The sequence below is a fragment of the Harpia harpyja genome, chromosome 7, assembly GCF_026419915.1.
Source record: "Harpia harpyja isolate bHarHar1 chromosome 7, bHarHar1 primary haplotype, whole genome shotgun sequence".
Taxonomy (NCBI): domain Eukaryota; kingdom Metazoa; phylum Chordata; class Aves; order Accipitriformes; family Accipitridae; genus Harpia; species Harpia harpyja.
In genome coordinates this window covers 24969660-24996758 of record NC_068946.1, presented here as the reverse complement: position 1 = coordinate 24996758, position 27099 = coordinate 24969660, and the positions used below count along the sequence as shown (strand labels likewise).

Here is a 27099-nt window from a genome sequence, read left to right as displayed (position 1 = left end):
GGTTCTGGGCTGGAATCGTTAATTAAGTTTTTGGCAGTTGAAGCTCTTGGTTCTTATTGACTCTAACACTTGGGTAAGAAGAAGATGACACTGAAGTGAAATTAAATGGAAAGTCGCAACTTGTATTTATAACTAGTTTATAAATTTGGGGCCGGAGCTTGAGCCTATGGCTTTGATCATGGAATGGGATACTCTGATGTTCTCCTGGAGATGTGCAGAATGCAAAAAACTGTCTGGTACACAGCAAGGTGCGGGAAAGCATGCTTAAACCCCAGCAGTGCCCTGGGAGCCTGCCACGGAAACTGTTACCAAGAGGGGATCCAGCACATGTGGCCTCAGAGAGCACAATAGCTCCCTTTTCCCAGTTTTCTTGTGCAGAATCACAAAATAGTTGAAGTTGACATGGACCTCTGTAGATCAGCTAGTCCCACCTCCATGCTAAAAGCAGAGTCAGCTAGAGCAGGTTTTCTCAGGGCTGTGCCCCATCACATTTTGAATATCTCCAAGTACAGAGAGTTCACAGCCTCCAGGCAATCTATTCCAATGTCTGACCACTATCACAGTAAAAAGGGGGGGGGGGGGGTTGCATTAAATGGTATTTCCCATGTTTAAATTTGGGCCCATTGCTTCTTGTCTTGTCACTGGGCTCCTCTGAGAAGAGCCTGGCTCTGTCTTCTTTGCTCCCCCATCAGGTGTTTATACACATTGGTAAGACCCCCTGTGGAGCCTTTTCTTTTTGAGGCTGAACAGTCCCAGCTTTTTCAGCCTCTCCTCATACACCTTTCACAGACTGGCTCTTCACTGAATACCCAACCTCACTGTGAAGCTGCCCTCCTCTTGAAAGGGAAGCAACTTGCTTACTCAAAAATAGGGCCAAGTTTTAGTTCTGTAGCGATCATATCTCTGTTTCCCAGTCAGCCAGAACAGCTCTGGCCTGACATTTGAATTATGCACATGTAATCTGAGGGAACAAGAGCCAAAACAGTTGGGTTAAAAGACTGAATTTGTCACTGAACTCTTCTTCCTATCTTTTTTTCTGCAATTTGAAGACTGCAGGAAGGAGACTGTCACTTCCAAGCCCAAAGAAGAGTTACAACCTGCACTATCACCAACATAAATTCCTGTGCAGGGAAGGGACTTGCCCTGCAGCTGGTCAGACAGCAACCTCATTTCCTCTCTGGTCCCTCTTGGGCAGAATCCTTGCAAGGACACTGCCAGTGGCTTTCACTCTTATAGCTGTTGCTGGTTAACAGCAATTCATTCACCTGAGACACCCCAAACCCACAGTTCAAAAATTAAAAGCTTGCATGAAACATCACTATTTCACACTTCAATTGCAGCTATCCAGGAGTGTCTCTGACATTTGTTTCAAACCCTTGCATGTATTACGGTGCCTGTGGCCATCCTTCCCCAGGTCTAGCAGTGTACACATGAATCTCTCCACATGTGGATCCAGAAAGTCAGCAACCTACACCAAAACATGAAGTCCTGTTAAATGGCTGATACAGTGCAGCGGCTAAGGCCTCTGCTTACAGACATTTGACCCTAGAATGGAAATAGGGTTTAGAAACAAGGGATGGATTAGCAGCCAACAAAATGCTGACCTGCTATTCCCTGAGGTTATAGTGCATAGTTATGATCATGGTTGAGTGAATGACTGTACAAGGCAAACCAACAGGAAGAAAAAGTCAACTTTATTATCCTGTCAAGGAGAGGATGGGGTATACAGTCTGCATGGCACCTTCAAGATACCTCATATTGTGTCAAAGATCACGCTGTTGCTATTTGTTTTCCAAGTAAAATTGTCATGAAGAAGAAAAGCCGACAACTGCGTCGGAGTACTTTCTGAGATATGGGTTCCCTGTGCCCTAATCTCCCTTTGCTGGTTTTTTTCTGCCTTTGCCTTTCTGCTTTCCTTAAGTAGTTTTCTTGGTCTAACAGGGAAACAAGTGTTCCCTGCACTGTCCTCTTCTTTTGAACTTTTGACAATGGTCACTAGGAGCAAGCTGCTGCCACCACTACTTAACCTTGAAATTCAGTGGCTTTTTGGTTCCTTGATGTTTGCATTTCTCTTCTGTTTTCATTAATTGCTTCAACTCTGGTAATACTAATTGTATGTTCATGTATAAATAAAAAGGATGTTCTCTGTGAGTCTGACAGTAAGGAGAGGAGGGCAGTCCCTACAAAGTTGAATGAAATGTTTCCAGTTTCTGGAGCTATCCACTGGGTGTTTGCAACGTCACTGGTGTTTGTGCTGTTGGCCCAAATGTGGCTGTAGGTCTGGAATTGCATTACTTGTCCACTGTAGTTGTTGTACCAAATGATCCCACTAGCAGGAGTACTCCATGAAGCATCAGCTATAAACAGCAGGTCAAATTTGTTTGTATTTGCTCAAAAATCCGTTTTGAGAATCGCTTTCATTTAGTTGGAGACCAGCAGATGTGTTGAATTTAGCACCCAGTTAGGTGATAATTCATGCGACCTCGGACCACCATCACTCTAGTGAATCTAGTTTTTGAAACAAACATTTCCCTGAAAGATACTGTATAATGTGAAAAATGAATTGTTGATTCACCTGTGCTGAATTGGTGAATTATTGTCTGAAATTCCTCACCTTGGGTTGTATTAGGAGGTTAAAGCAAACAATCAATCATAAATTCTGTTCCTAAACACTAGGAATTTTTTAGTTTCTTGGCTACAGTGTAATTTGGGAAGATCCTTTCAGGTTGAAGGGAGAGTCATAAGGAATCAAGAAAACTGTGTGATTTCTACTGTGTTTAGGAGACTCTGACAATGACAGATTTTATTCACGTTTTATGTGAAAGTCTTTGAAAGACAAGAATTGTGTTCTTTACATGACACATTTTATATTTCTAGGCCTATAATGGTCATCATCAAGCCTTGGAGGTACTTCTCCAATCTCTGGTAGATCTGGATATTAAGGATGAGAAGGGACGCACTGCTTTGGACCTGGCTGCATTTAAAGGACATGCAGAGTGTGTGGAAGCTCTCATCAGCCAGGGTGCTTCTGTTACTGTAAAAGACAATGTCACAAAAAGGACCCCCCTCCATGCTTCAGGTGAGCGTGCGCTTATGTTACACTTGTGGTATAAACCCTACAACACAGAAGCAGTTACCTTTACCTACCTACTATCCCTATGCACAATTCTTCTAAATGGAAGAAGGAGATTTTGACATGTATTGAGGACTGCTGCTTGTTTGCTGAGGTCCTACAGTGAACCCTTTATCTTTAATTTCCTTGGCCTTTTTTCCTATGTCCCTATGGTTCAGTCCTCCCTCACACAGAATCCCATATTTTTCCACACCACTGCTTCTCTGCCCTTAGCTGCTTGCCTCTACTTTACCTTGCCTCTCTGTTACTACCTACTCTTTAAGATGTGTGATGTTTCCCCTATGACACCTTCTCTTAATGGTTCCTCTGCCAAAAAATCAGGGGAAGAGAGAACACTTGCCTCACTGCTTCTCCTACAGAAGAAAGGTTGAAAATACAGGTAGGCTTTGATTGGTGATGCAATTATCCTGGTGTTCAAAACTTCCAACCTTTTGCAGTGGCAACACTAGAGAAATTCACCCCTGTTTCAGACATTACCCTCCTCCTGAGCTAGCTTGTGAACTTGCTCTTGCTGGGAGTCTGCTCCATTCCTCATGTGTTGAGTGTTAATTATGCAACGTGCATAATTAACTGGAAAATGTAGAATTTGCCATTTATTTAAAGGTTGTTATTTAATAAGTACCTGTCAGATAAAAACGCGGAGGTGCCAAGGGGAACATTGCTCCTCTGGCTGTTCATCGAGGGGCTCAGTAAAGCATAGCAGTGACCTCTAGTGGGAAATAACATTAACACCTCATTGGATAACAATTATTTTCAGGGTCAGACTTAATTGTCTTTCTGCTTATCTTTTAATCTTTCTTAGATTAAAATGGATATACATCCTCTAATACCATTTTATTCTCTGTGTGTGATCATATAGCTGCAACCTAGAAACATAAGATCAAATAGACTATTATCAATGTTGTCTGCAGTACTGAAGAAAATGCATGTAATCGATCTTCACAGCACACTAAAAAATGCTTTCTGCCTTCTTAAATTTTGCATCAGAACTGAGTACATTACTCCCCACAATAAATTAATGATATAGAGATGTGCTGCCAGAGTTTACATGTCAGAAGTTTGAGACCAGAATTCAGTGAGAGGGGGTTTCATTGTTTTCGATAAAAACACAGAATATTAAATCCAGCTGATCTTCACCCTGTTAAAACTGTTGGTTTAATTAATTTAAATCAAGATCAGTGCCACCACAAGACTGAAGCTGTATTGGGCAAGAGCTTTCACTTCAAACACAGCTTGGGGTCTGATGATGAACAAGGTGTGACTTTGGTACATCATCACTATAGCAATGATTTTGCATTTATTTAAAAATTTGGTTATAGTGACATAGGTTTCTTGTCACAGCTGAATTGTAAGGGTTCTGCAGTACTGAGAAAAGTAAATGGTAACAAAGCCATGTTTTTGTTAGCAGCTCTGACTTAAAATATTAATTTGTTGACTAAATCTGTTGGGTAGAATTGAGTAGATTTGTTGAATAAAAGGTGTTCTTTTAAAACACACATTTCTTACCTTCATACAAATTCTGATTGTGGGCGTTTTTTTCCTATTTTAATTTCTTTTTTAATTGCCCCCATCACTGTAGTATGAGTGCCTTCCATGTAAAACCAGTAGGAAGATTCATTGTAGGCTTTTCTGGTCTGATTAAATTTAATCTGAATTCTCAGATTAAAAAAGAATTTCCAGGGATACAAGCAAAATGTTCTTTAAATCTGCAGTGAAGCAAAATAAGTTAGGTATGTATTTAAAAAAAAAAAAAAAGGCAAGAAAATCCTACACAGAGGAATGAGACGCTAAAGAGAACATGTACCTTAAGCAGAAGGGAAAATACTGCATGGACGGGTTGAATATTTGAACTTTTAGTAAAAGAAATTTATCACTGTCATGAATTTTGAGGCTTTCAAATGTGAGATAAGTGCACTTTGCATAAATATCCATTAAGAGGGCGTTTAGAACCTTCCACTCAAGAGCTATGCAGAGTTCTGTGGAAATTAGCTCTGGAGTAAAGCTTCTATCTCCAACTATAGTAAAAAGCCACTTGCAATCTGATTATTTTTATTATGCTGTTTCACAACAATACGTTTTGGTTAGGAGTGTTTTAGCAAAGAGTGATGCCACCTGTTGGAGACTGCGTGGTGCCACTGCAGCATTGAGCAGTTTATTTGCAGTGCAAGTGTAAGAGGTGAAATGGTGTATTTTGAGAAATCAAACAGAATTCTTGCTGAATTAATCCCTCGAGTGACAGTGCTGATTTGCACACATAAAAGCGAATACTCATATGTGCAATACTGTGCACTGGAAAGAAACAAGAAGGCATGTGTGCCCATCCCCTTAAACATGTTTGCCTTCATTCCTTCAAATTACACAAACACAATTGCTGAACACAGCGGTTAAGGAGACCTGAAGTGGTGGATTGGATTACAGGATTCTGCAGAGCTCTGTCCAGTAAAGGGATTTGTAACTTTAGTAGAGAAATCACCTAATGAAGTATTTCTTTTTTCTGTGTGTCCCCCTCAGGGAATAGACTTCCTCTGACCTCATAATATGGAGAATTTCCTCAGCCTAAATTATATGTTCCCTGTATAATTTTATTACCACCAGTCTTTCCTCTGGCTAGCTTGGGGAATCCATTGCAAATGTTCCCCTGGTGTTAGTGTTGTAGCTCTGTTGGCAAAACTAATGTTCCCTGCAGGGTCTGTAATGCTTAACAATCGCTGGGTCAGCTCCTAAGAGTTTCTGGGAGTATCTGTTCTAAAACTCATTTACCAAAATCCTTTTCAGATGTCGGTGTGAACAAGTTATGATTTCTCTTCCTCCTGCTGGGAGAAGGAACAGATCTTTTTTTTCCCCTAAGCCAGTGAGTCATCAGCCCTGAAGAACTGTTTACATGTTATGTATATGGCATTACTTAGTGGTAAATAACTAAAAATGTCTTTTATTTTTCTGGGTAGAGCAACTAAGATTATTTTTGGATGAGTGATTTAAATGTGATGATGTGCGCCCGTTTCTCTGCCAGAATGATGTGACATAGGTGGTGTCCAAGGGTTTTGCCTCAGCCCACAGGGTGTAGGCAGTGTGAATGCATGACTTGCTGTAATAAGAACACAATCTATATCTACTGAGTACAGGAATTATTATTTTTCGAAGAAGAAAATACTGTTCTCTTCATCCCATGAAAGGCTGAAGCCTTTAAGCCAGCTGACACACAGATGGGTTTACAGTGTCAGGCCCTGCAAAACGTAGTAACTCAGAGCTGTTTTCCAACAGTAATGGATTACATTTTAAAAAGCAAACCCTGTTTTGGAGAAGTAGCTGTGGCTTCCAATAACATTAAATGAGAAAAGATGGAAAAACCCAAAGGGAATTTTAGTCTCTGGTGTTATGTGCTGTTATGAATATGACATTTGCATCATTGGTCATTCTTTGCAGATGCTTCTTTTTTCATAGCAGCGCTGAAGAACTTGCTTGTACAGTGCACACAAAATTAACGAGCCTTGCTGACGGACTTCCTACTGCGTTCCAAATCTGATCCCAGAAAGCCTTGTCTGCCTGCTCGGTCTGAGGGATTTTGAAATGCTGTCTGGTTTAGTAGAAACCTCAGTAGTGAAAATCACGATTTCTGTTTTACTCATTTGGGATTTTTGTATGTAAGAGAACTAATCCTCGTCTTACTGAGGTCAGGGAAAAAACAGCTCACTATTTAATCAGCACAAGTTAAATGAAAATTGTGGGAATACTAATTTCTTATACTGTGGAATATAAGGAAATTTCTTATCCATACACATTCCAATGGAAAAGTACCTGAAATTAAACATATTTTAATTAAACATACTTTTTCTCTTTATAGTCATTAATGGTCATACACCCTGTTTACGGTTGTTGCTAGAAGTTGCAGACAACCCTGATGTGACAGACGCCAAAGGACAGTAAGTTTTCTTTGTAATGGTTTTTTTTCAGCTCTGTGATTCAAACAGCATCTCAGACTTCTCACAAAAAAAGCATTTATTTGAAATACTGTATTTCCTGCACTTCTCCTTATAGAATTTGGCAGAGATTGCAAAGTACACATTCAGCTGATCTAAGCCATGTGGAAAGGATTATTCATTAATCTTAGCCTCTGCTTCATACTTTAAACAATTCTTCATAAATGCTGAAGGCCAGATTCAATAAAAGCTAACGAGCTCCTGAGATGTTTCTATAGAGTGTCTTTTTCTTTCTAAAACATTGCTATTTCAGGGTTTACTTGGTATATTAGGCTGGTGCAGTGGGACAGAATGTTTATTTGAGGTGACATATGCATCTGAGATGTTCCTACAAAAATTTTACTTCTCATTAAATGATAGTTATAGAGGGAGAATAAAGTATATTTTTAAAGTGAAAATATGAATGGTTTAAAAAACTCATTTGGCGTGCCTGGAACATATCTGACTGTACATACAATTTTAAATGGTATTAGTCTTATCTGAAAATAGAAGGAGAACAGATCTCTTTCAGAAAAAAATGGAAGATATGTTAGTCCAAATTTTGGCTTGAATAGTTTCCTCGTGTCCCTTCATCTCCTCTAAGCAATTGTGCAGCGTTTGCAAAAGAAATGCTTTGGGTGGTTATCATCTTGGTAACTAGCAGGGACATTCATTCACAACACTTGGGTATTGTAAAGCTCATGTGTCTGTTGCTGGAGGTAACAGTAATTGTAGGTTATTAAGACAACAGATTGTCTTGAATGATGTTGCTCTGTAAACTGCTTACAAATGAGTTTGTTTCTATTTTAGTCATGGTAGTTGGTTGTTAAACATCTTAATAATTTCATACAAAAGATCTTCACTTGCGTGTTATATAAATGAGTATGGTGAACGTAACAGGTTTGTGGGTAGGAATGGAGAGAAATGCAGGGCTTCCTGATTTCTGTGTTCCTCTAAGTTAGCAGTGGCAAATAGTATGTCATTTTATAGCTGTGACTGGTTTGGTTTTGTTTTTTTCCAGAACCCCACTAATGCTTGCAGTGGCATATGGGCACATTGATGCTGTTTCTTTATTACTTGAAAAAGAAGCATCTGTAGATGCAGCTGATCTCCTGGGATGCACAGCTTTACATCGAGGGGTGACTTAATTTTTATGGTTCTTAATTATTTGTTTTACTGTGACTACAACTCACTTAAAAATACAGGGATATTGAATGTAGGGAATACTGTAAATGACAGGAAACATGACCAAGCACAGTCAACAAGGTAAAAATCAGGACAGATCTGCTCTCAGTAATGCTCTGCTTTTGACTTTGTTTCAAATGCGCTTTAATCAATTAGCTAAAATACTGATTAGACCATTTTTTTCGTGGCTCTAGACACTTTACAATAGCAATCATTATTCTTATAACTGAGCACCTTATGAATTCTGAAAATAATTTCTTTAAAAGAACTGCCCAGCAGTTATTTCCATTTTTCTTGGGGAGGATGGTGTAAATAAGTAAGCCTTAAGTCTTTCCTAGAGGCAGTGAAACTTGAAGCAGATATAATCTTTTCTAGGAGTCAGCAATGTGAAGTTGATGGAAGAGCTGATATTTATACAGAACTCTATGATAACTGCAGTGAGCAGTTCAGCTGAGGAGTCCAGCACAAGTCCGTAATAAAAGCTATGGCATAAAAATTCTGCTCTGTATTGATAGCAATATGTGAGCATGCCCAAGATACCAAAGCTAACCTATGTACGATACAGAGGTCACTGGCAGTAGCTGGCCAGCTGTTAAAGCAGCTTTTCGTATTTCAGATTATATTCTTGATCCTTTTTTTCCTCAGTTCTTCTCTCACATTCATGCATGGTTTTGAGAAGCCAGACTCAGGTTTTCTGAACCTCACCCCTTGTTCATCTGCTTCCTTAGTCTTAAACTCCTCCTTGCTTTGTGCCTCACTTAGTGGAGTCTCTTCCACAGACTAGCAATCAATGCCTTTGCAAGACAGCACCAAATACATTTCAGTGTATCAGTTATCATAGGTACTCATGGGAGCAAAGGAGCTTTCATCTCTGCCTTCTGAATCCCATCCAGGCCGTTTCATGTTCACAGGCATCAATCATATTCCATATTTCCTATGCAAGAATCTGTATTATGTCAACCTCTTTACTCATTTCTTTGTTATCAGATTATGACTGGGCATGAAGAGTGTGTTCAGATGCTGTTAGAGAAAGAAGTATCTATTTTATGTAAAGACACCAGAGGCAGAACACCTCTGCACTTTGCAGCAGCTCGGGGTCACGCCACTTGGCTGAGTGAATTACTGCAGATAGCACTTTCAGAGGAAGACTGCAGTTTGAAAGATAATCAAGGTTATACACCACTGCACTGGGCTTGTTACAATGGTAAGTTTCTCCCTGTGGACTTTTGCCAAGTTCAAATGTAGCTTCAGTTTTAGCGAAACATGATAACAAAGCAGCCTAACACTTTGAGAAGCTTGAAATGAAGAGGCAAATTATCTCCCCTCTACTTGCTCTCTGTAGTTAGCATTTGCTATGTTCACCCTTCAGTTCAGAAGCCAGGGAAATTCCAGCAATACCTCCCAGTGGCTTTGCAGCTCATTTGCTCCCAGTCACAGGAGGCCAGGGTGAAATTCTGGTTTTACTGACATCGGTGATGAAATTTTCGTCGATTTCTGTGGGGCCAGGAGTGCTCCTTTGAGGTGTCACCTTTTTATTTATTGATGCAAGAGACCATGTGAATAGATGGATGTTCTGAACTGAACTGATTATCCTAAACTGGATAATCTGAACTTGTTGCTTAATATAGAATCATAGAATCATTTCGGTTGGAAAAGACCTTCAAGATCATCGAGTCCAACCATTAACCATGCCCCCTAAAATATGTCCTGGAGTAAGGTTCCTAATACCATCATTTAAGACCATCTTTGGAGATGTGTAAGGCAACATACATAATATCACATAAAAAAGAACCTTTTTTTTCCTTTCCTTTTTTTCAGTAAGTGCTAATATTAGGCTGGATCTATCTTGCTGCTGACATTAAAAAAAAATCTGTTTATAATTTCATCACTTAAGAGCTTATATACACATTGTGTTCAAATTTGAATTTAGCGTTACATTCTAATCTGTATAAGCCTAATATGAATTACGTTAATTACTTGCTTTGTGCAACACTGTGAAATGTCTGCTCTCTTATAGGTCATGAAAACTGCATAGAGGTACTATTGGAACAAAAATTTTTCCGCACATTCTATGGTAATAGCTTCTCTCCATTGCACTGTGCCGTGTAAGTAGATATCTCCAGTAAAAATGCTTTAGGATAGGTTTGGAAAAAGTAGCAGTTTGAAAAGAAAGCGCCTTTTTTTTTTTTTTTAGATTATTTGCATGAGCAAATAATTTGAAAGCTGATCATAAAATTGTGCTTATACTTCTGCTGAAAAAGTGGCAGAATAAAGAGTGTTTTTGCATAAATTTCATACATTTAGGCTATTTAATGAAATTCTGACTCGTAATTAAATAGCTGCATTTCTGCTCCCTTTCTAGTTTCTTTTCCCTTGCTTACAACTACAGACCTATGCCTTTTCTTCACACAGGCTGGAACTTCATAGCTCTTCTATTCTTAGGCCATGACCTGGGCTATAGGTAGGGCCTTGGTCCATGTAAGTATGAGCTTTTGAGGTTCCTTTGAAACCCAATGGCTGAAAGTTAAGAAATTTGTCAGAATCAAGATGATTTTTTTTAGCAATAGGAACAAAGCATTAATGAAGGAAGGATTTGAAACAACGAAAGACATCCTCAGCTGAGTGTTTTCCAGACAGATTTTCTTCATGGTCTTTTTTCCTTCTGAGATAACCTCTATCTTGAAGGTTTGGTACTTCTTACCCAGGTCCTAGCCAAAGGGATTCGTGGGTTGTAGAGGCAGACTCTGTATCCAAAGTTCTCATATTACTTATGAACAACAAAAAGGTGGTCGCTATTATGAGTTATTCGTCTTCTTCCATGCATGTGTGTCGTGGTTTAACCCCAGCCAGCAACTAAACACCACGCAGCCGCTCACTCACTCCCCCCCACCCAGTGGGATGGGGGAGAAAATCGGGAGAAGAAGCAAAACCCGTGGGTTGAGATAAGAACGGTTTAATAGAACAGAAAAGAAGAAACTAATAATGATAATGATAACACTAATAAAATGACAACAGCAATAATGAAAGGATTGGAATGTACAAATGATACGCAGTGCAATTGCTCACCACCCGCCGACCGACACCCAGCCAGTCCCCCGAGCGGCGAATCCCTGCCCCCCACTTCCCCGTTTCTGTACTGGATGGGACGTCACATGGTATGGAATACACCGTTGGCCAGTTTGGGTCAGGTGCCCTGGCTGTGTCCTGTGCCAACTTCTTGTGCCCCTCCAGCTTTCTCACTGGCTGGGCATGAGAAGCTGAAAAATCCTTGACTTTAGTCTAAACACTACTGAGCAACAACTGAAAACATCAGTGTTATCAACATTCTTCGCTCTGAACTCAAAACATAGCACTGTACCAGCTACTAGGAAGACAGTTAACTCTATCCCAGCTGAAACCAGGACAATGTGTTTTATACATACTCCTTATTCAAATAAAGCAGTATGTTTTCATATGGGAAGGATTCTAGTAGAGGAAAATCGTAACTTTTCATAACATAATTGCAAATGCATTTTTTTTAAAATGCAAGAATACTTTAGTTTGTAGGACCTAACATGCTTATTAAAACATCTAAGCCATCAGAAGAGTGAGGAATTAAGCACTGAAAAATCAAATGCCAACCTTCCTAATTTCTGCCAACAATTAGAATGACTGTATTCTATTCTATGTTCTATTAGAAGAATGAATGTCTTCCAGAAGTAATGATAGGGGTTCCTATTGTGTAGGCTTCCCTTCTACAGTTCACATCACTGGAAAGTAGAAAGGTAATTCATCATGTATCAAACTTTGAAATTATAAAAACCCCAATATATTAGAGAAATAAAAGCATATATAAAGCACTGTTCTTACTCTGCTTAAATTAAAATAATTTGTGGCTGAAACATAGTATATGAAATCTGAATTTCTAGTGATGGCTTTGAAGATTTTTTTTTCAATATTTATATTCTTTTAAACTAGTATGTAATTCTCAAACCCATTAAAAATGTGTGCAATTTAAAAATGCTTGCAAATTTAAAATGAAAACAGCTGCTAATCCAGTGTGTGTGTGTATTAGCTATACTATATGTCCAATACTGTTACTAAACACTGTTCATTTTCATAATGAAATGAGACAAATTAACAATAACCAGAAAGAGTATTAATTGAGTACATCCATCAAGGAAAAGTATTAAATGTGTGAGTTGGAAGAGACATGGGCTTCACTACCTAAAACATTAGAATAAAGCTTTCTATATGTAGGTATCTATGACTGAGTGCTTTCCAGATCCAGGTGTGTTTGACATTTAGGCTAAAGGATTTTAAAGTATTAAGGTTTTAATCCTAGATTTGTGCTCCACTTTCAATTACCTTTGTGCATAGTGAATTGCAGGATCAGATTTGCTTTAGAGACTGAAATTCGTAGTATCACATACAGTTTGGTTAAATGGAGAGATGATGAATAATCAGAAATGTGACTGAAAGCATTATGGCAAAGGTATGTTAGGATAACTTATAAATAACCAATAAGAAATATTAATGGGAAGTGAAGTAAATTAATATTGGAAAGTGGGAAAAGATGTAGACTTTTTACCTTTTTGAAAATGTCTTGTCTTTGGCAGAATCAATGATCATGAAAACTGTGCATCACTGCTCATCGGAGCCATCGATGCCAGCATTGTCAATTGCAGAGATGATAAAGGAAGGTAATAGTTTCTTAAACAAATTGCATTTCGTCTTCATGAATCCATCTAGTATTTTTCATAATTCTTTCTGAACCTCTGGGACTAATCATTATCTGATACAGTTGAGCTAAGCCTTGTCATGCTGACTCTTTCAGACAGCAGTTTACACTGCAATAGTTAAATGGTGGCTCACTTGAAGCAAGGATACTATGAAGTATTCAGTTTCATAGTACATATGAAAAGAAACACAAAAGAAACAGTATTTTGCTTTTTAGAACAGCTATGACTATAGGCTGTTTCCCTGAACCAGTTTTCTTTGTTAACTATTTAAACACGTTTATCTTTGCTAAATGGAGTGATACTGTATACACTTAGAAAAGTATTTCATTAAAAGCTTTAATGTTATGTTAGCATTCTTAGGGCACACAACTCAAAACATCTATGCAGCAAAATAATACTGATAAAGCAAGAGATATGCATTCAGCCAGATCCTTAATTTGTCACATCAATAATCTCCTCACTATGTGTGTGTGTATATATATTTAATTAAAATTGCTGGAATTCTAAAAATTGAATACTCATTGTTTCTATTAATTAAAACAAATTCAAGACCTTCAGTAGTGGTGATTACTTACTCCTGTAAGGGTAAGACCACCTCACCCTTACTGATAAGCAAAACCTGAAGTAACACTATGACACAACTGGGTTGTGTACCAACTATCTTTCATCTCTATTAGTCACACTTCAGACCCAAAATGCCATAGGGAGACAGCGAACGAATTCTAGTGTTTCAGTCTTGTGGAAACTGATAACCTTCAAAGTGGATAGAATTCCTTCCGCCTTTTGTAGTAATGCTGTTATTGTAGCTTGTTGCAGTATCTTTGACTATAACTTCAAATACTTCAGTTTTTTTTAATAATGGATCTGTTCTTTTCTGATAGTTCTTCCCATCTTAAGCTTGTTAAAAAAATAAAATCAGATGAATAAGAATGAGGGATTGTACTGCTTTTCATATTACACAGTATGCTCCATTAAAATAAATATGCTGCTAATATGAGATTCTCCACAGTATCATATCTACCTTATGCTTCCCTTTTTTTAAAGTTTATATTGCACCAGGACAGAGACTGTAAATATTATTTAACTTATTTCAAATGCTGCTACTATAACGTTCCCCTGGTGATAACTCAAAGTTTTGTAGGAAAAAAAAAAAAAAATTAAAAATGTCTTGCACTTTCAGGTTCTTGGGAAGGTAAGTAAACAGGAACATTGTCATCCTTTAGCAACAGCTGTGGTGGTGTTACTTTCCCTACAGAACACCCCTTCACGCAGCAGCGTTCGCAGATCACGTGGAGTGCCTCCAGCTCCTCCTGAGTCACAGCGCACAAGTGAATGCTGCGGATCACGCAGGGAAAACACCTCTCATGATGGCAGCTCAAAATGGTCATGTAGGTGCTGTAGGTAAGTACATCCTTGCCTCTGTTCACCTTGAAGGGTGAGTGCTACTGCAGTTACTATCCCAAATAAGTAGTCGGGTTTTTTCCTGTGAAAACTAAGGAAGAAAAATAAATTGTGTGGATGACTGTAAGAAGCTACCTTTACATCTGTAAAAAATGCTTTTTCTTCTCAGTCATCGTTCCTCAGCAGTCTTGGTGAACATTTGCAATAATAAACTTGAGTCTTATTTCCTCCTAAAAGCACACTGTAAAGAACATGAGGGGAGTAGTAATTCTATTCTCGTGTTTACTTCCTTGATTTTATGAAGCAGTAAAACTGCATATGTGAAAAAGATTGTGTAACCTTTTTTTCCGCTCTATTATAGGAAGTCCTATTCTTAAAATGGCAGCTATCAGCTGCTGCTTTTCCAGGCTGGACTATATACTATAGACATACAGATTAGGGTCATATTGGTTTAACAGAATTCCCTTTTCTCTAGCTTCAACAGCACAGACTGCACCCTAAATTCTTTATATCCACTTAGTCCTCTCAAAGCAGGATCCACAGTTGTTCTCAGGAGAAAGTGATTCAGGCAGAACTTGCTGATCTGCAAATGAGGAAGTTTATAAATAAATTAAGGTGAATGTATGTTTGACAGTTTGGGGCACAGCAAATGAGCTATTAGCTCTGCCTTTGCTTGCTGATTAACTGCACAAGATTGTTCTCATTCATTATTTTCACTTCGTGTTCATAAAGGTTACATCACATAAAGGCTTAATTGATTAGCATGTACACATACGTATACTGAAATAGTAAATTTTTTCCTCTGTTTTTACATGTTTGTCTGCCTATTGGGTTTGCTCATTGATTTCTATTCTATACCTCAGACTTCTTGGTGAACATTGCCAAGGCTGACCTGACATTAAAAGATAAGGAGTTGAATACATCTTTGCACTTGGCTAGCAGTAAAGTAAGTTGAAGACCTCTGTATGCTTCTGTTCTCCTCACAGTCTGTATGTATGTGTGTGTGTGTGTTTACACTCCTAAAAATTTTTCTGCAATGGAAATGTGATGGTCAAACTTGTGGTGAGGAAGGGAGCATTGTTCCAAGTTTTTTCTCAAATCTGTTTCAAGGTTTAGAAAGCTGAGAAATACAGATGCCTCTTACGACAGCTGAAACACAAGGAAGGGAAACTAAGAGAAATAATGGAAAATCCTTTGAGATTTTACCAAATAATCTCACTGTAAAATAGCTTAACATAGGTTCAGGAAAAAAAAAAAGGTATTTATTATTTTTTCTTATTCTCCAATTTCTGTGGAAGGAACCCAAAATTTTCCCTTATGCTCTGTAACAGTAAAACCAGAGGCATTCATTAGATTGGCGGTGGTATCTTTTCCCACGCTTTCTTCCTCCTAATTCCAGTTGCTACTGGTGTTTCTGCAAGAAAAAATGCCCATGGGATTCCCTCTCCTGGGCCTTTTCTTTTGCTCCTATCCACAGATTGGATTCCAGTGTGATATTATTACTCCAGTTTCTGCAGACACATGAGTCCCGCTGAATTCTCAAGGTCCTTCAGGCGGCTGTTCACCTGCCAAGGCTGTAGGCTCCACACCTGTGACTCACTGTTCTGAAACAGTATCAGAAATAAGGCCCAGATCTGTATTATTTCCGAAGTTTCATTGTTAGAGCTCTCACACTGAAGGGATTTTGTAGTAGCTTATTAATAATACAGAAAGGCATTTGAAGACCCAGAAAGTATAGTATTCATTTCTGAGATTAAACCATCTCTTCCTATGTTACTGTGTAGTTCTAATAAATAATCCATTGAATGCTCTCTCAAGAGAAATGGTAGTCTTCTCTGAAAGCTGAGGAGGTGAATTCATATATAATGATGGAGGGCTGAAAGACAGGTGAATGTCTAAATTTCTAAATGTGCTAAAGCATCCTAGCAGTGGCAGTTCGTAAATGGTATTTTAAGGCTCCTACAGTTCACCTACTACACATCCTTATAAACTGAGTAGCATGTTTTGTATTTCAAATTGAGGTATTAAATTTCACTTTTATATGTAACATTTCTTTTGCCTCGATTTCAAACTCCTCAGCAAATTAACACTATATGGTTTTTTTCCCAACTTACAGGGTCATGAAAAATGTGCCTTGTTAATACTTGACAAGATACAAGAACAGAGCCTTATCAATGCAAAAAATAATGCATTGCAGACGTAAGTATAGCCTGATCCTCTCAAGTTCAGTTGACTTACCAGAAGATTCCTATTTAGCATTTCATATTCATGTCTCACATTTTTTCATAGAATAGAAAAGTTAATTTCTGATTTTTTTTTGAGTGCTTGCCCTTGAAAAGACCAGATTTATATTGCATTTTCACTTTTAATTTTGATTCCTTTGATGCCAATTTTATAGATGGTCTGGTGGAAAAATTATATGAGGTCATTTATTTAAAGACTATATCAAAATGTCTATTAATGATGTGAATGTGTAAGTATACATCTGGCATTTCCTAGCTTTCTGAGCTTCACCTTAAATCTAAATAATTTATTTAGCCTTAAGGTGGTACATTTAATTTTCAGAGGGATTTTTTAGGTGATATTTTTTGTGCAACTCCTGTCCATACCATACATTATCAGCAGAGTTAGAACCATTGATATTCTTACTCCAGCTGCAACTGTTTGACTGGTATGCTACAGCAGAATATTCAATCACAAGTTCAGGTGGCAGATCATCTGGTGCTTGTGGAAGAATTTGTTCCATCTTAGCCCTTTTTTCCCCCTTCCAATATGAAATTGTTTTTCGTGTCCCACTAGCTGCCCCCAAACAGGAGCCCTGGGTGTTGGCCCAGGAGAGGAGCAAACCAGTGGTTGTTTTTAATTTCCATCTGCTCTGCAGTAACAGAGATTAGCAAAGGAGTATTCAAGGATAAAAAGGCAATACAATGATTTTGAACAGTCTGTAGTAGCCAGAATTAGGGGTGGAACAAAGGCATTTCTTCAGTCTAAGATTCATTTTCCTTTTAAATGTCAATTGTGTGGTGCAAACAATGGGAAAATGGGAGCTTTTTAAAGAAAGCCTTTAGACTGGAAAGTATTAAGCAATCTTTGTGTATGTAACGGTAATTTTATTTGTCTTGCACGTATGTTTTATAGATGTGGAACATGATTATTTTAAAGGCTGTAATATAATTTAACGTCAACAGTATAATTATAATGATCCAAAGAATGAAAACATTCTCTTTCAGATGCTGGGTGTGCTTTAAGCATTACCTAACTTTTTTTAGAAAGTCTATTTTAAACTGAACTTGAATTTAGTTGTTATGTTTTTATAGACCTCTCCACATTGCTGCACGAAACGGCTTAAAGATGGTGGTTGAAGAGTTGCTAGCCAAAGGGGCATGTGTCCTAGCAGTAGATGAAAATGGTAAGTAAACAATACACTTTGACAATCTTCAGTAGGACCCAACAGGTAATTTTACAGCAGACTGAAGCAATAGACTTAAAAGCTGATGATAGTCATCATTGATGCTTTTATCCTTCCAAGAACAGACAATGAGCTGTGTGAGTACCTATTAAAAAAAAGAAGATACTATTTATTTTTCTTTAATATAAAAATGTATTCTAAACATCACAGCGGTCCCTTTTACTGTTCATTTTGCATGTACTGTCAACAGCTAGTCTTTTTTAATGCTTGAGTGCAGTGGTAACTTGAATTTCCTAAACATGCAAGTGGCACCGGATAATTCTGACGCCTTGCAGAAGAATTAAGGATTATGCATTCAATCAGCGCATGTTTTAATGGGTAGGAAGAAAACCATCACCATACGTTCGATTGTGTCCTAGTTCATTCTGAGATCAAAGCTTGTGCTTACCAATTGTCTGACCTAATCCAAGATGCAAGTAAATTACTGTTGCCTCATAAAATATATGATTAGTTAATAAATCTGATAATTCTGTTTCAGATCTCAATGAAGTCCTTCCCTAAACATTATAAAGCCCATAGAGGGCTGTGCTTCTATAATTAATGTTTTCAAAAATGTCTTCCTGAAATAAGCTGGTCTTTCTTACAATACTGACTTCATGGCATTAATGTAACAATTCGGTACCTCCATCTTCCCATATCTGTAAAGTAACAGTAATAATACTCACCCATCATTGCAAGACATTTGCGGTCTATGGATGAAAAGAACTGAGTGGTGAGTATTTGCTATTAACCAAATGCTACCTAGGTATACTTACATGCATGAGTTCCACTGAAGTCATCTGGCCCTAACCTCATTTTAGAGATAGGGGACAGAAAAATGAACCAGACTAGCTTCTAACCACAGTTCTCATCATTATAATTGTACAAACTGAGCCAGCTAATTTGCATGTATGTAAAAAATGAAAATTAAGTTTAAATTTTATACACACTTAATTTTTCTAGGAACAACTGCATACGCAGAGAGAAAATTAAGTACAATCTTGGTATAAGTACATCTCTAAAGAATATTGACACTTGGAACTCAGTGGAAGAGGAAATTCCATTTAGGGTATGCATTCACCACTGACAGTCAGTGCTTAAATGTGGGTAGTTTGCTGCAAAGCTGTCCTCACATTTGTCCACCAAACTCTGCCACCAAACCACACTGCTGGCGTTCTCGGCTTACTTGAGGCAGTAGGATCTCAGTAGTGGTCATTGCCTCAGATTACTGTTGCTGCAGCACTTAAGATTTAGCCATCTGCAAAAGAATTTGTTTGCTCTTAGCATAAAGGAGGATTTGTTGGAAAGTGCTGGAGTACTACACGGCAGCCTGCAAAATGTATAGATAGCAAGTGTAATCAGCATACTGGTTTCCAAGATTTGCATACATGAAGAGCTGCTTTAGGGGCAGCGCTTGGACAGGACCCAAGTTAAACTGCAGTGAAGACAAACTTTTAATAGCTCCCCAGTTCTTTGTTTTACTGACATCTGTATAATATTAACTTCGTATTTAAAGTGTATGCCATGCTTTCTGAATATAGTCATTATTCTTCTAACATAATGTAAATTTGAGTAACTAAACATCCACGTAGTCATACCTGCTATACATGTACCATGTGCACTGGTCTAATTCTTTTCTCTTATAATTTAATTCCTAAATAAACTGCTTTCTGAGTTGAGTATACTCAACTGATCAGTCTTTAAAATCGTTTGCTTGTTACTTCAAAATATTTTTAAACTAATATCTTTTATGTTTTAATGAAAGTCATTGTTCTCAGAATGAGACTTGTTCATATGCACAGAAACTGAAGCCAGTTTCTGTCCCTGTTGCTGTGCTCCCCATGTTCTGTATTCATCATACTGTCTGTGCTGTAGAACTGTGTTTAGCAAGTGCTTTTATTCATATCGTGAAGTCTGTTTGCTTGCCTGATTTTAAGAAAAAATAGTGCTTGTTGTGGTCACAGTGGTTTAAATGCTCCATAAAGTGTGTATTTTCCCAGCATGTCTAATTTAAAATAAGTAACATACCCCTGTTGCCTGGCATGATTGTAACTGAACATACATCTCCTGCTTACGACGTCATCTAGAGATGTATATGAGGAATGCTCAGTGCCATTCTCAGTACCCTTAGTACTAACCATTGCCTTGTCTGCATTTGTGCCCAGGTCATACGCCAGCCCTGGCTTGCGCTCCTAACAAAGACGTGGCTGACTGCCTGGCACTCATTTTGGCTACCATGATGCCTTTTTCTCCTTCCAGTTCAATGACGGCTTTCAACTTCGTTTGTTTTAAAAAAGACAATTTGGGCAGGACACATCTCTGCGATGGCTCCAGTATGGGTAGCATTAACTCTCACAATAAGCCCTTGAGTAATAACATGGGAACAGAGGATGGGTACAATGAAAATGATTCGGATTCTGAAACATTTTGACTTTTCGGTATTCAAAACCTTTTTGTCATTATTATTTCATTTCAGCTTTATTTTTCTCTTTTTAAACAGCTTAAATCCCATGGCTATATTCTTAACTATTGTTCTTGACAAGTAGGTATTGAAAGATTTGTAGTGTTGATGAGAACCAAGCCTTTAAATAACAAAGTTAGAGGGATTTACCGGAACATACTCCCATTAATGTTCTGCGGCTTTTCAGCTTCCTGATGTTTTCTTTAGGCCCTAAGTGCCCCCGTGGAAAGTCTCTACCTCTTACTTTAAGTAGAAAAAGAGAAAATGCCTTTTTTCTTTTTGACAGCACAAATAAACAGGGAACTGTTTGTAAAAAGTTCTTACATGTTTTAGCTGTACCTTTAGTACACAAACATACTTTCAGTGTAGCCTTCATAGATTCGAGCATCACCCCTCTCCTATGTTTGTCTGTTTCCTGCTTCCAGGGGCTCTGTTAATTAGATAATTTTTTTTACACAAACCAAAGGTAAAGTTGTAAATCTTAAAACTGCCTGTATTACTTTTCTACAGGAAATGAAACCTTTTACATTCTGCGTGTACTAAGCACTTAAACGTACAGAAGGCACTTTTTACAGTTCTTAGTTGCAGCACACCATTAGAAAAATATAGTTATTAACTCTTTTATTAACTCTTAAGGCCAAATTCTACTTGTCTCACCATATTTTCCCATGGACATTAGTGGAACCACTTGTGTAAAATGAAAATCACTTGGCCCTTATTTTTTTTCAATTCAGCACAAACATGTACGGTTTATTTGCACTACAGAATTAGGGTTGTTAGATGTTTCTGTCACCTGAGCCATTAACCATGAATCTAGTACCAGGAAAAAAAAAAAAGAAGGGAAAAAAATAAATCAGGTCTAGACAAAGGTTTATGTAAAAGTTTATAAGGACTTGCCAACTTAACTGGATTTTTTTTCTTTTCTATGCTTAAATAACTTATTTTTACTGTAAACAGTATCGAATTTTAAAATACTTTTGCTAGTGTTTGGAGTAACAGAGCAAAGGTAAAGCAATGAAAGCGTAACACCAAAAGTTGAAATACCAAACACCAGAAAACATAGCAGTGTACCGTGCAGGGGATCGGAGATACATGCTAAAAAAGCCTATTGTCACCAGCTTTTAAAGCAATGTCAACTTTGTGAATGTTTACTCCTTCTGCCAAAGTTTCTAGGTCAAATGGACCACGACCCTCGACTGCAACAGATGTACAAAAGGAAGAATGAGACTTTGTAAACAAACAAACAAAATAAACAAAAAGGTATCATGAACTAACCAGCTGTACCAAGAGGACCAAAATGCTTCAGTAATTAAATGGAAGACTTTGCTACACTTATTTTTTCTTCAAATGTGAGTGACATAATGAAGTAGCTTTCTAAACCATAAAAATAGAAACTTTTGAGGTATTGAGTAGTCTTGAGTGAATTTTACATTTTATGATGCAGGTTTCAAGTTGACATTTGTAACTGATGATGTGTTGATCACAGGTTTTTTTTTTTCCTCCAGACTAAAGAATATGTTCATATACTTTTAATGTAAATGTGTTTATATTTATTTGAAATGAAACAAATGCCCGGGAAAATTAACTATGGCTTGTTCTCCTAGTTAGCATTTGTGCATACTATTTGGCATGATGCGAAATGAAATGTGAATCTAGGCAAGGCTGATGGCCTGAGTAGAAAAAGGAAGGGCTGATGCACTTCGGGAGAGTGCCCATCTTGTATGGAATGCAAAGATTAAGTCCACAGGCTATATTGGTAAAAAGCAGAAAGCAAAACACCTTCCCTCATTTAAGAGCACAAGAAAAGGATTCAGCCCCTTGCTAGACAAGTGAGAGAACACTGTACAGCTACAGTAAAGAGGGGAAAAGGTAATGTAGCATGGAGTCAAGGTGTTAAGGTTCCTGTGATTCACGCTCAGGCTGTCTGCAGGCCTCCATCTGTGCTGGGAGGATGAGATGAGCTTCCTTAGTGCACACTTTCAGCAGGGTAAATGAAAAGTAAGGATTTTTATTTTAGTTGCAGTTTTTAGCCGTGTTCCACTGAATTGTTAAAAATCTATTGGCAGATTCCAGTTCTTTAATTAGGAAAAATGTTTATATATTAAGTTTATTTTGCCTTGCTAAAATTAAATCTTGTTTCCTTGAACATTAGGTAAAATTAAATACTGTTTCCTTGAATGTTAACAAATTTCCAAAGTTTACAACAAAAAATCACGAGGGACAGTGTCTCTAAAGGTGAACATTTCTTTTCCCTCAACTCTGTATTTTCTGCAGTAGAATGACAGCACCTGAAACCCTGGTTTTCTCCTCAGAAATAGCACAGAATAACAGTTTTATGATTGTTTTTTTCTCAACGTTTTTGCTTTTAAAAGTTGCAAAATAGCAATAACCATCTTACTTTAAGCACTGAAAATAAGAGGAGAGATCAGTTGTTAAAGTTTTCAGTGGTGTCTGTTCAGAAATGAATAGAATCCCAAATTTTGGGCTTTTTTTATGTGGAATGATGGCACTGAAAACAAATAAACGGGAAATGGCTGCCACTTGTCTAACAGCAGGATCAGCCTTTTCATCTTACTTTAACTTTTCATCTAACTTCAAGAGATGTAGGTAGGGTCCTTGGCAGGATTAGTTATAAGTCTCACCTAGAAATACAGAAAGTTACGCTATCCTACACGAAGTCGCTTTGTTAGGAGAAAACCAGTCCTGTTTACAAAGAGGATGTTGTATTATTTTAAGCAGCCATTTAAAAAGTTCCAGTATTTTTACTTACTACCATACAGAGTTACTGAAAATATTTCTGTGTATTTGCAATACCTCGTAACTCTGATAATTGTGTAGTGCAACAACTGCTGCCTCTTAATGACGTATACAACATTAGAGAAGCATAGGTGATTACCGAATTGTTTTGATCCTTCTATGAACCAAATCTAAACTTTACTGATTAAACTTTTCTGTAAACTAACAATGATGTAAGTATGCAATATTCCAAAAATCATACAAACATATGATTTGTTAGCATCTTAAGGGCATTGCAAAAGTTATGTTTTGAGTATGCTGTATTTAGGAGGAAAACTGTCATGAGCAAGACACATGGAAGTACTCAGTATTGGCCTATCCCACATCTCATGTGAGTTGCCAGAATCCCTTTTTTTGTATGCTAGTACGTTAATCTGTAATATATCACATGTAGAAATAAATTTGTAACTTAGGGCAGGTATATAAGCATGGGAATAATTTTACTCTTGTAAATAATGACCTTGCCTTTCTGTGGACTTTTTACAAGAGTAGAGTTAATCGTACGTAATTGTTGCACTTAACCCTGGATCCTGCAATTTACAGTATGTGGACGACTTCTATGTCTGCACCAAGCAGAGGGTATTCGGGGAGGGGCAGCCGTCTGCCCAGGTGTATTAGCAGGATCGTTTCATCCTGTATTTTAACCACAGCTGCAGATGGAATCCATAGCAGGATGGGGTCCCAAGTCTCTCATAAATACTGAGTTACAACCTCCGGACTGCCTGAAATTGCTGTGAAATAGCTCAGGGGATTTCTGTTCATCGCTACTAAAAGGGCACCATAATGTGTTTGGTACTTTTATGCAGTAAACAACTGCCAGATTATTGAATTAGAACAAACACATGAAATGAATTGTTTATCCATTGTACTGTTGAGAAACTTGGTTATGTATCTTGAGGATGATTTTAAAAAAAAATTTGTGATTTTTATTCTTAGTCATGTAAGAAATATTAGAGTGCCTTTTTATATTTGTGTATTATGGAAATGTTTTGTGAAACTTGTCTTTTTTTTTTTTTTTTGAGTGTTATAAAAGCAATATATTACCAGTAAATTTTCATTTCAGACCTTCTTTGAATGTATAAAGTGTTTCTTCTTTTCATATGTTCTACCTGCATTGAAATGAAAATTAATATGCTAAATTTCTATAGGAATAATGTATAATTTTTGCAGTGCTGAAAATGCTTTCTTATTACACAAAAAGTAAACCTTAGGTAAGTGTTATAGGAAAGGGCGTTTTAAACTAGTGACAATCTGAGTGTGTGTATAAAATGTAATTTTATGCGTTTCTTATGCAGTGATCTACATATTAAAGCCAATATCTTATGTTTTGTAGGTTTTGTCTTATATTTTATGCTTTAGCATGTGCAATATATCTTTACAAACCATGGTGATACGAATCTGGTGCCAGTGTTATATTTTGCATAACATTTGTAATAAACAATATAAAATATTGTTTGATGGTTTCAGTGGGGTTTTGTCGGTATTGTTTGCTTTTGTAAATTGAAGTTTAAGGACTTGGGTAAATGTCACATACAAAATGAGGAAAAAGACTTACTTCAGTGAATGACTTGGAATTCAACCTGAATCTTCTCAAGCACAGTTTAGTAACTTTTTCAACTACTGAATGCTGTATTAATGTAATGAAGAACCCTAACTGTAAACTACTCTTGCAATGCATTCAGATGGTTATTTTTACAAATAAAAATGGTACAAATACTGTTGGAAAACTGAGTAAATTTTGTTTCTTTTAAAGGAGGGGGAAAGGCTTAAGTATTTAGCAGTGAAGATTAAAATGCAACTGTATGTATTTCTACTTTGTACTTTCCTCAGGTGTAACTACCCCTTGTCTTAGTAAGTTGATGTATTGCTTCCTCTGTAGACTGGGGGAAAAAAAATACCAAACAAAAACGAACAGTCACATTTTTTGTCAGATATTAAATATTTTATTGTTAAGTTTTCACTGATGAGCAACACCAGCAATCGTGGGTGTTTCATGCATCAGGCTGGGGTGGCTGTCCCAGAGACTAAAATCCAGTGAAGAGTGCCTGGAGACAGTAAAGGAGAGTTGTTGTTAAAAGTGCTTAATTAAAGCAAACAAACCCCACAAAAAAACCCACTTCCCCCCCCCCCAAACCAAACCCCAACCCAAACAATTCCAACCACCATCAATAACGTCTTTTAACGTGTTGAGTGCTTGAAGCTTTATGGATGTTTTGACTGAACTGCTAACAGGCCAGCAACCGTAAAAGCACCTGAACGGTGGGGTTTGCAAGTTTACTTTCGGCAAGGTGAACCGCCGCGAGGTCGGTCTCCCGGCGGTACGCCCTCGCTGGGTGCCGGGCGAGGCTCTGGCCCGGCTCCCGTCGGCACCCCCGGCCCTTGCCAGCGGGGGGTAAATCTGCGCCCCCCCCGACATCCAGGGGGCATTTTGGAGTGCGCAAACGCCGACGAGCCGCCAGCGCCGCCCGAGGCCCGGCCAGCCGCTGAGGGAAGCGGCGAGGGCAAGGAGTCTCCTCACGGGCCTCAGCCCGGTCCGGCGCCCTTCGGCAGCAGCGCGGGCCGGACGCGGCTAAGCAGGCGCACCGCAGCGGCAGCGCGATGACTTGACCTCCCTATCATGGCGGGCACGCCTTCCCCCCGTAAGCTGCCGGCTGGGGGAAGCCCGTAGGTAGGTGCCGGACCTCCCCGTAACGGCTCCCACGCCCGCGACATGGCGGACGGACCCTGCTCAGCCTGGCGGAGCGGCTGCCGAGCCAAGCGCCGGACCTTCCCAATATGGCGGCGGCCCTCCCCCCTCCCGCCGCCGGCCAGGTTGTGGCGCCAGCCCGCCCGCCCCGCCTCCCGGGCGGTGGCGCTCCCCGCCCCGCCCTGCCGTGCCTGTGTGCGCGGAGAGCCCGCGGGGAGGGGGGGACGAGGGCTCCGCTCCGCACCTCGGCGCGGCGGGGCGCGATGGGGCGGGCGGGCCGCCGGCTGCCCGCGTTAGCGGTGGTCTTCTACGGGGCGCTGGCGGCGCTGGTGCTGCTAGGGGTGCGGGACGTGCTCTTCCTCTACGAGGAGAACCGGTGCAGCATGACCTACATGTACGAGTACCCCGAGTATCTGGTGAGTGCGGCGGCGGAGAGGCGCCGGGGGAGCGGGCGGCGGTGCAACAGGTGGGAACCCGCCGGTCCCGGGGCGCCGCCGCTGGGTGGGGTGCGGTGGCCCCGCGCCGGCCTCGCGCCGCCCGGCGGCCGTTGGGGCGTCGCCGCCCGCATCGCCGCGGCCGGCGGCCGCTTGTCTGAGGCGCAGCCCTCCCGGTGGCTTCCCTCCTCTTCCCTGCGAGAGGGAAAGGAGGACAGCCCCGAACGCCCTCCGCCGCGGGAGAACCGCCGCGCAGGCGACTCCTGGCCGCTCCCGTAACTTTTGGGTTGGCTAACTTGTCGCTTCCTGAGGCGGCCTCTGCGGAGTGGCAGGCTAGACGTGGGGCAAAACCAGCTTTGGCTTCTTTGAGAGGTCGGTGTGTTTGGCTAAATGCGCTGCTTCCGCTGCACCGTGTAATGGTGCACCTTGGATGGCTGCAGAAAGGAAGAGTTGCCTACCTGTAAAATAGCGAGGTGTTTCGTACCGCCACCTGTACAAAAGAAAATTAATAGAAAAGCGTCCAGTTTTCTAACCTGAAAATAAATGCCTGTAGTTACTTGTGGTCCTGGTAAAACCGGTCAAAAGCTCATCCGTGCTTTTGCAAAGGAAGAGGGGCTGGGCCAGGTCCTCCGCTCACAGCACTGTTAGTGCCCAGGAGGTTAAGTCTTGTACTTCTTGGTCCTTTTTGTGAATTTACAGTGTGTGAAGCAACTAATGTGTCAAAAAAGTGAATAACAGATTCAAATATGAGTGTATTTCTCAAGCTAGTGAACAGTAGTGCAAAGCCTTCTCGGTGACAACTTCGTAGGTGGCATGCCCCACAATGTACGGAAGAACGTGTAAATCTGTCTGAAGTCCCTCTCGCTTTGCTAACGAAA

The 27099-nt window shown here is 39.4% G+C and overlaps 2 protein-coding genes across 19 annotated transcripts in view; both read left to right on the top strand.

Moving 5' to 3' along the window:
* The window catches only part of ANKRD44 (ankyrin repeat domain 44), a 144483-nt gene extending 119655 nt beyond the window's left edge, over positions 1-24828 (top strand). For 6 of the 12 annotated variants that reach the window (XM_052791780.1, XM_052791778.1, XM_052791784.1 and 3 more), the window contains 11 exons: positions 2878-3079; positions 6975-7053; positions 8111-8228; positions 9262-9478; positions 10292-10379; positions 12873-12956; positions 14251-14396; positions 15260-15342; positions 16513-16595; positions 17714-17805; positions 20010-24828. In XM_052791780.1, the coding sequence (XP_052647740.1) occupies positions 2878-3079; positions 6975-7053; positions 8111-8228; positions 9262-9478; positions 10292-10379; positions 12873-12956; positions 14251-14396; positions 15260-15342; positions 16513-16595; positions 17714-17805; positions 20010-20275 (1458 nt within the window). In that variant the 3' untranslated portion in view covers positions 20276-24828. Of the gene's footprint in view, positions 1-2877; positions 3080-6974; positions 7054-8110; positions 8229-9261; positions 9479-10291; positions 10380-12872; positions 12957-14250; positions 14397-15259; positions 15343-16512; positions 16596-17713; positions 17806-18111 lie in introns of all 12 variants that reach the window. The other 6 variants (XM_052791788.1, XM_052791785.1, XM_052791789.1 and 3 more) reach the window with 4 other exon arrangements.
* A 1163-nt stretch (positions 24829-25991) lies between these two features.
* The window catches only part of PGAP1 (post-GPI attachment to proteins inositol deacylase 1), a 43584-nt gene continuing 42476 nt past the window's right edge, over positions 25992-27099 (top strand). For all 7 annotated transcript variants that reach the window (XM_052791243.1, XM_052791237.1, XM_052791240.1 and 4 more), the window contains exon 1: positions 25992-26203. In XM_052791243.1, coding sequence (XP_052647203.1) covers positions 26051-26203 — 153 coding nt within the window. In that variant the 5' untranslated portion in view covers positions 25992-26050. The remainder of the gene's footprint in view (positions 26204-27099) is intronic.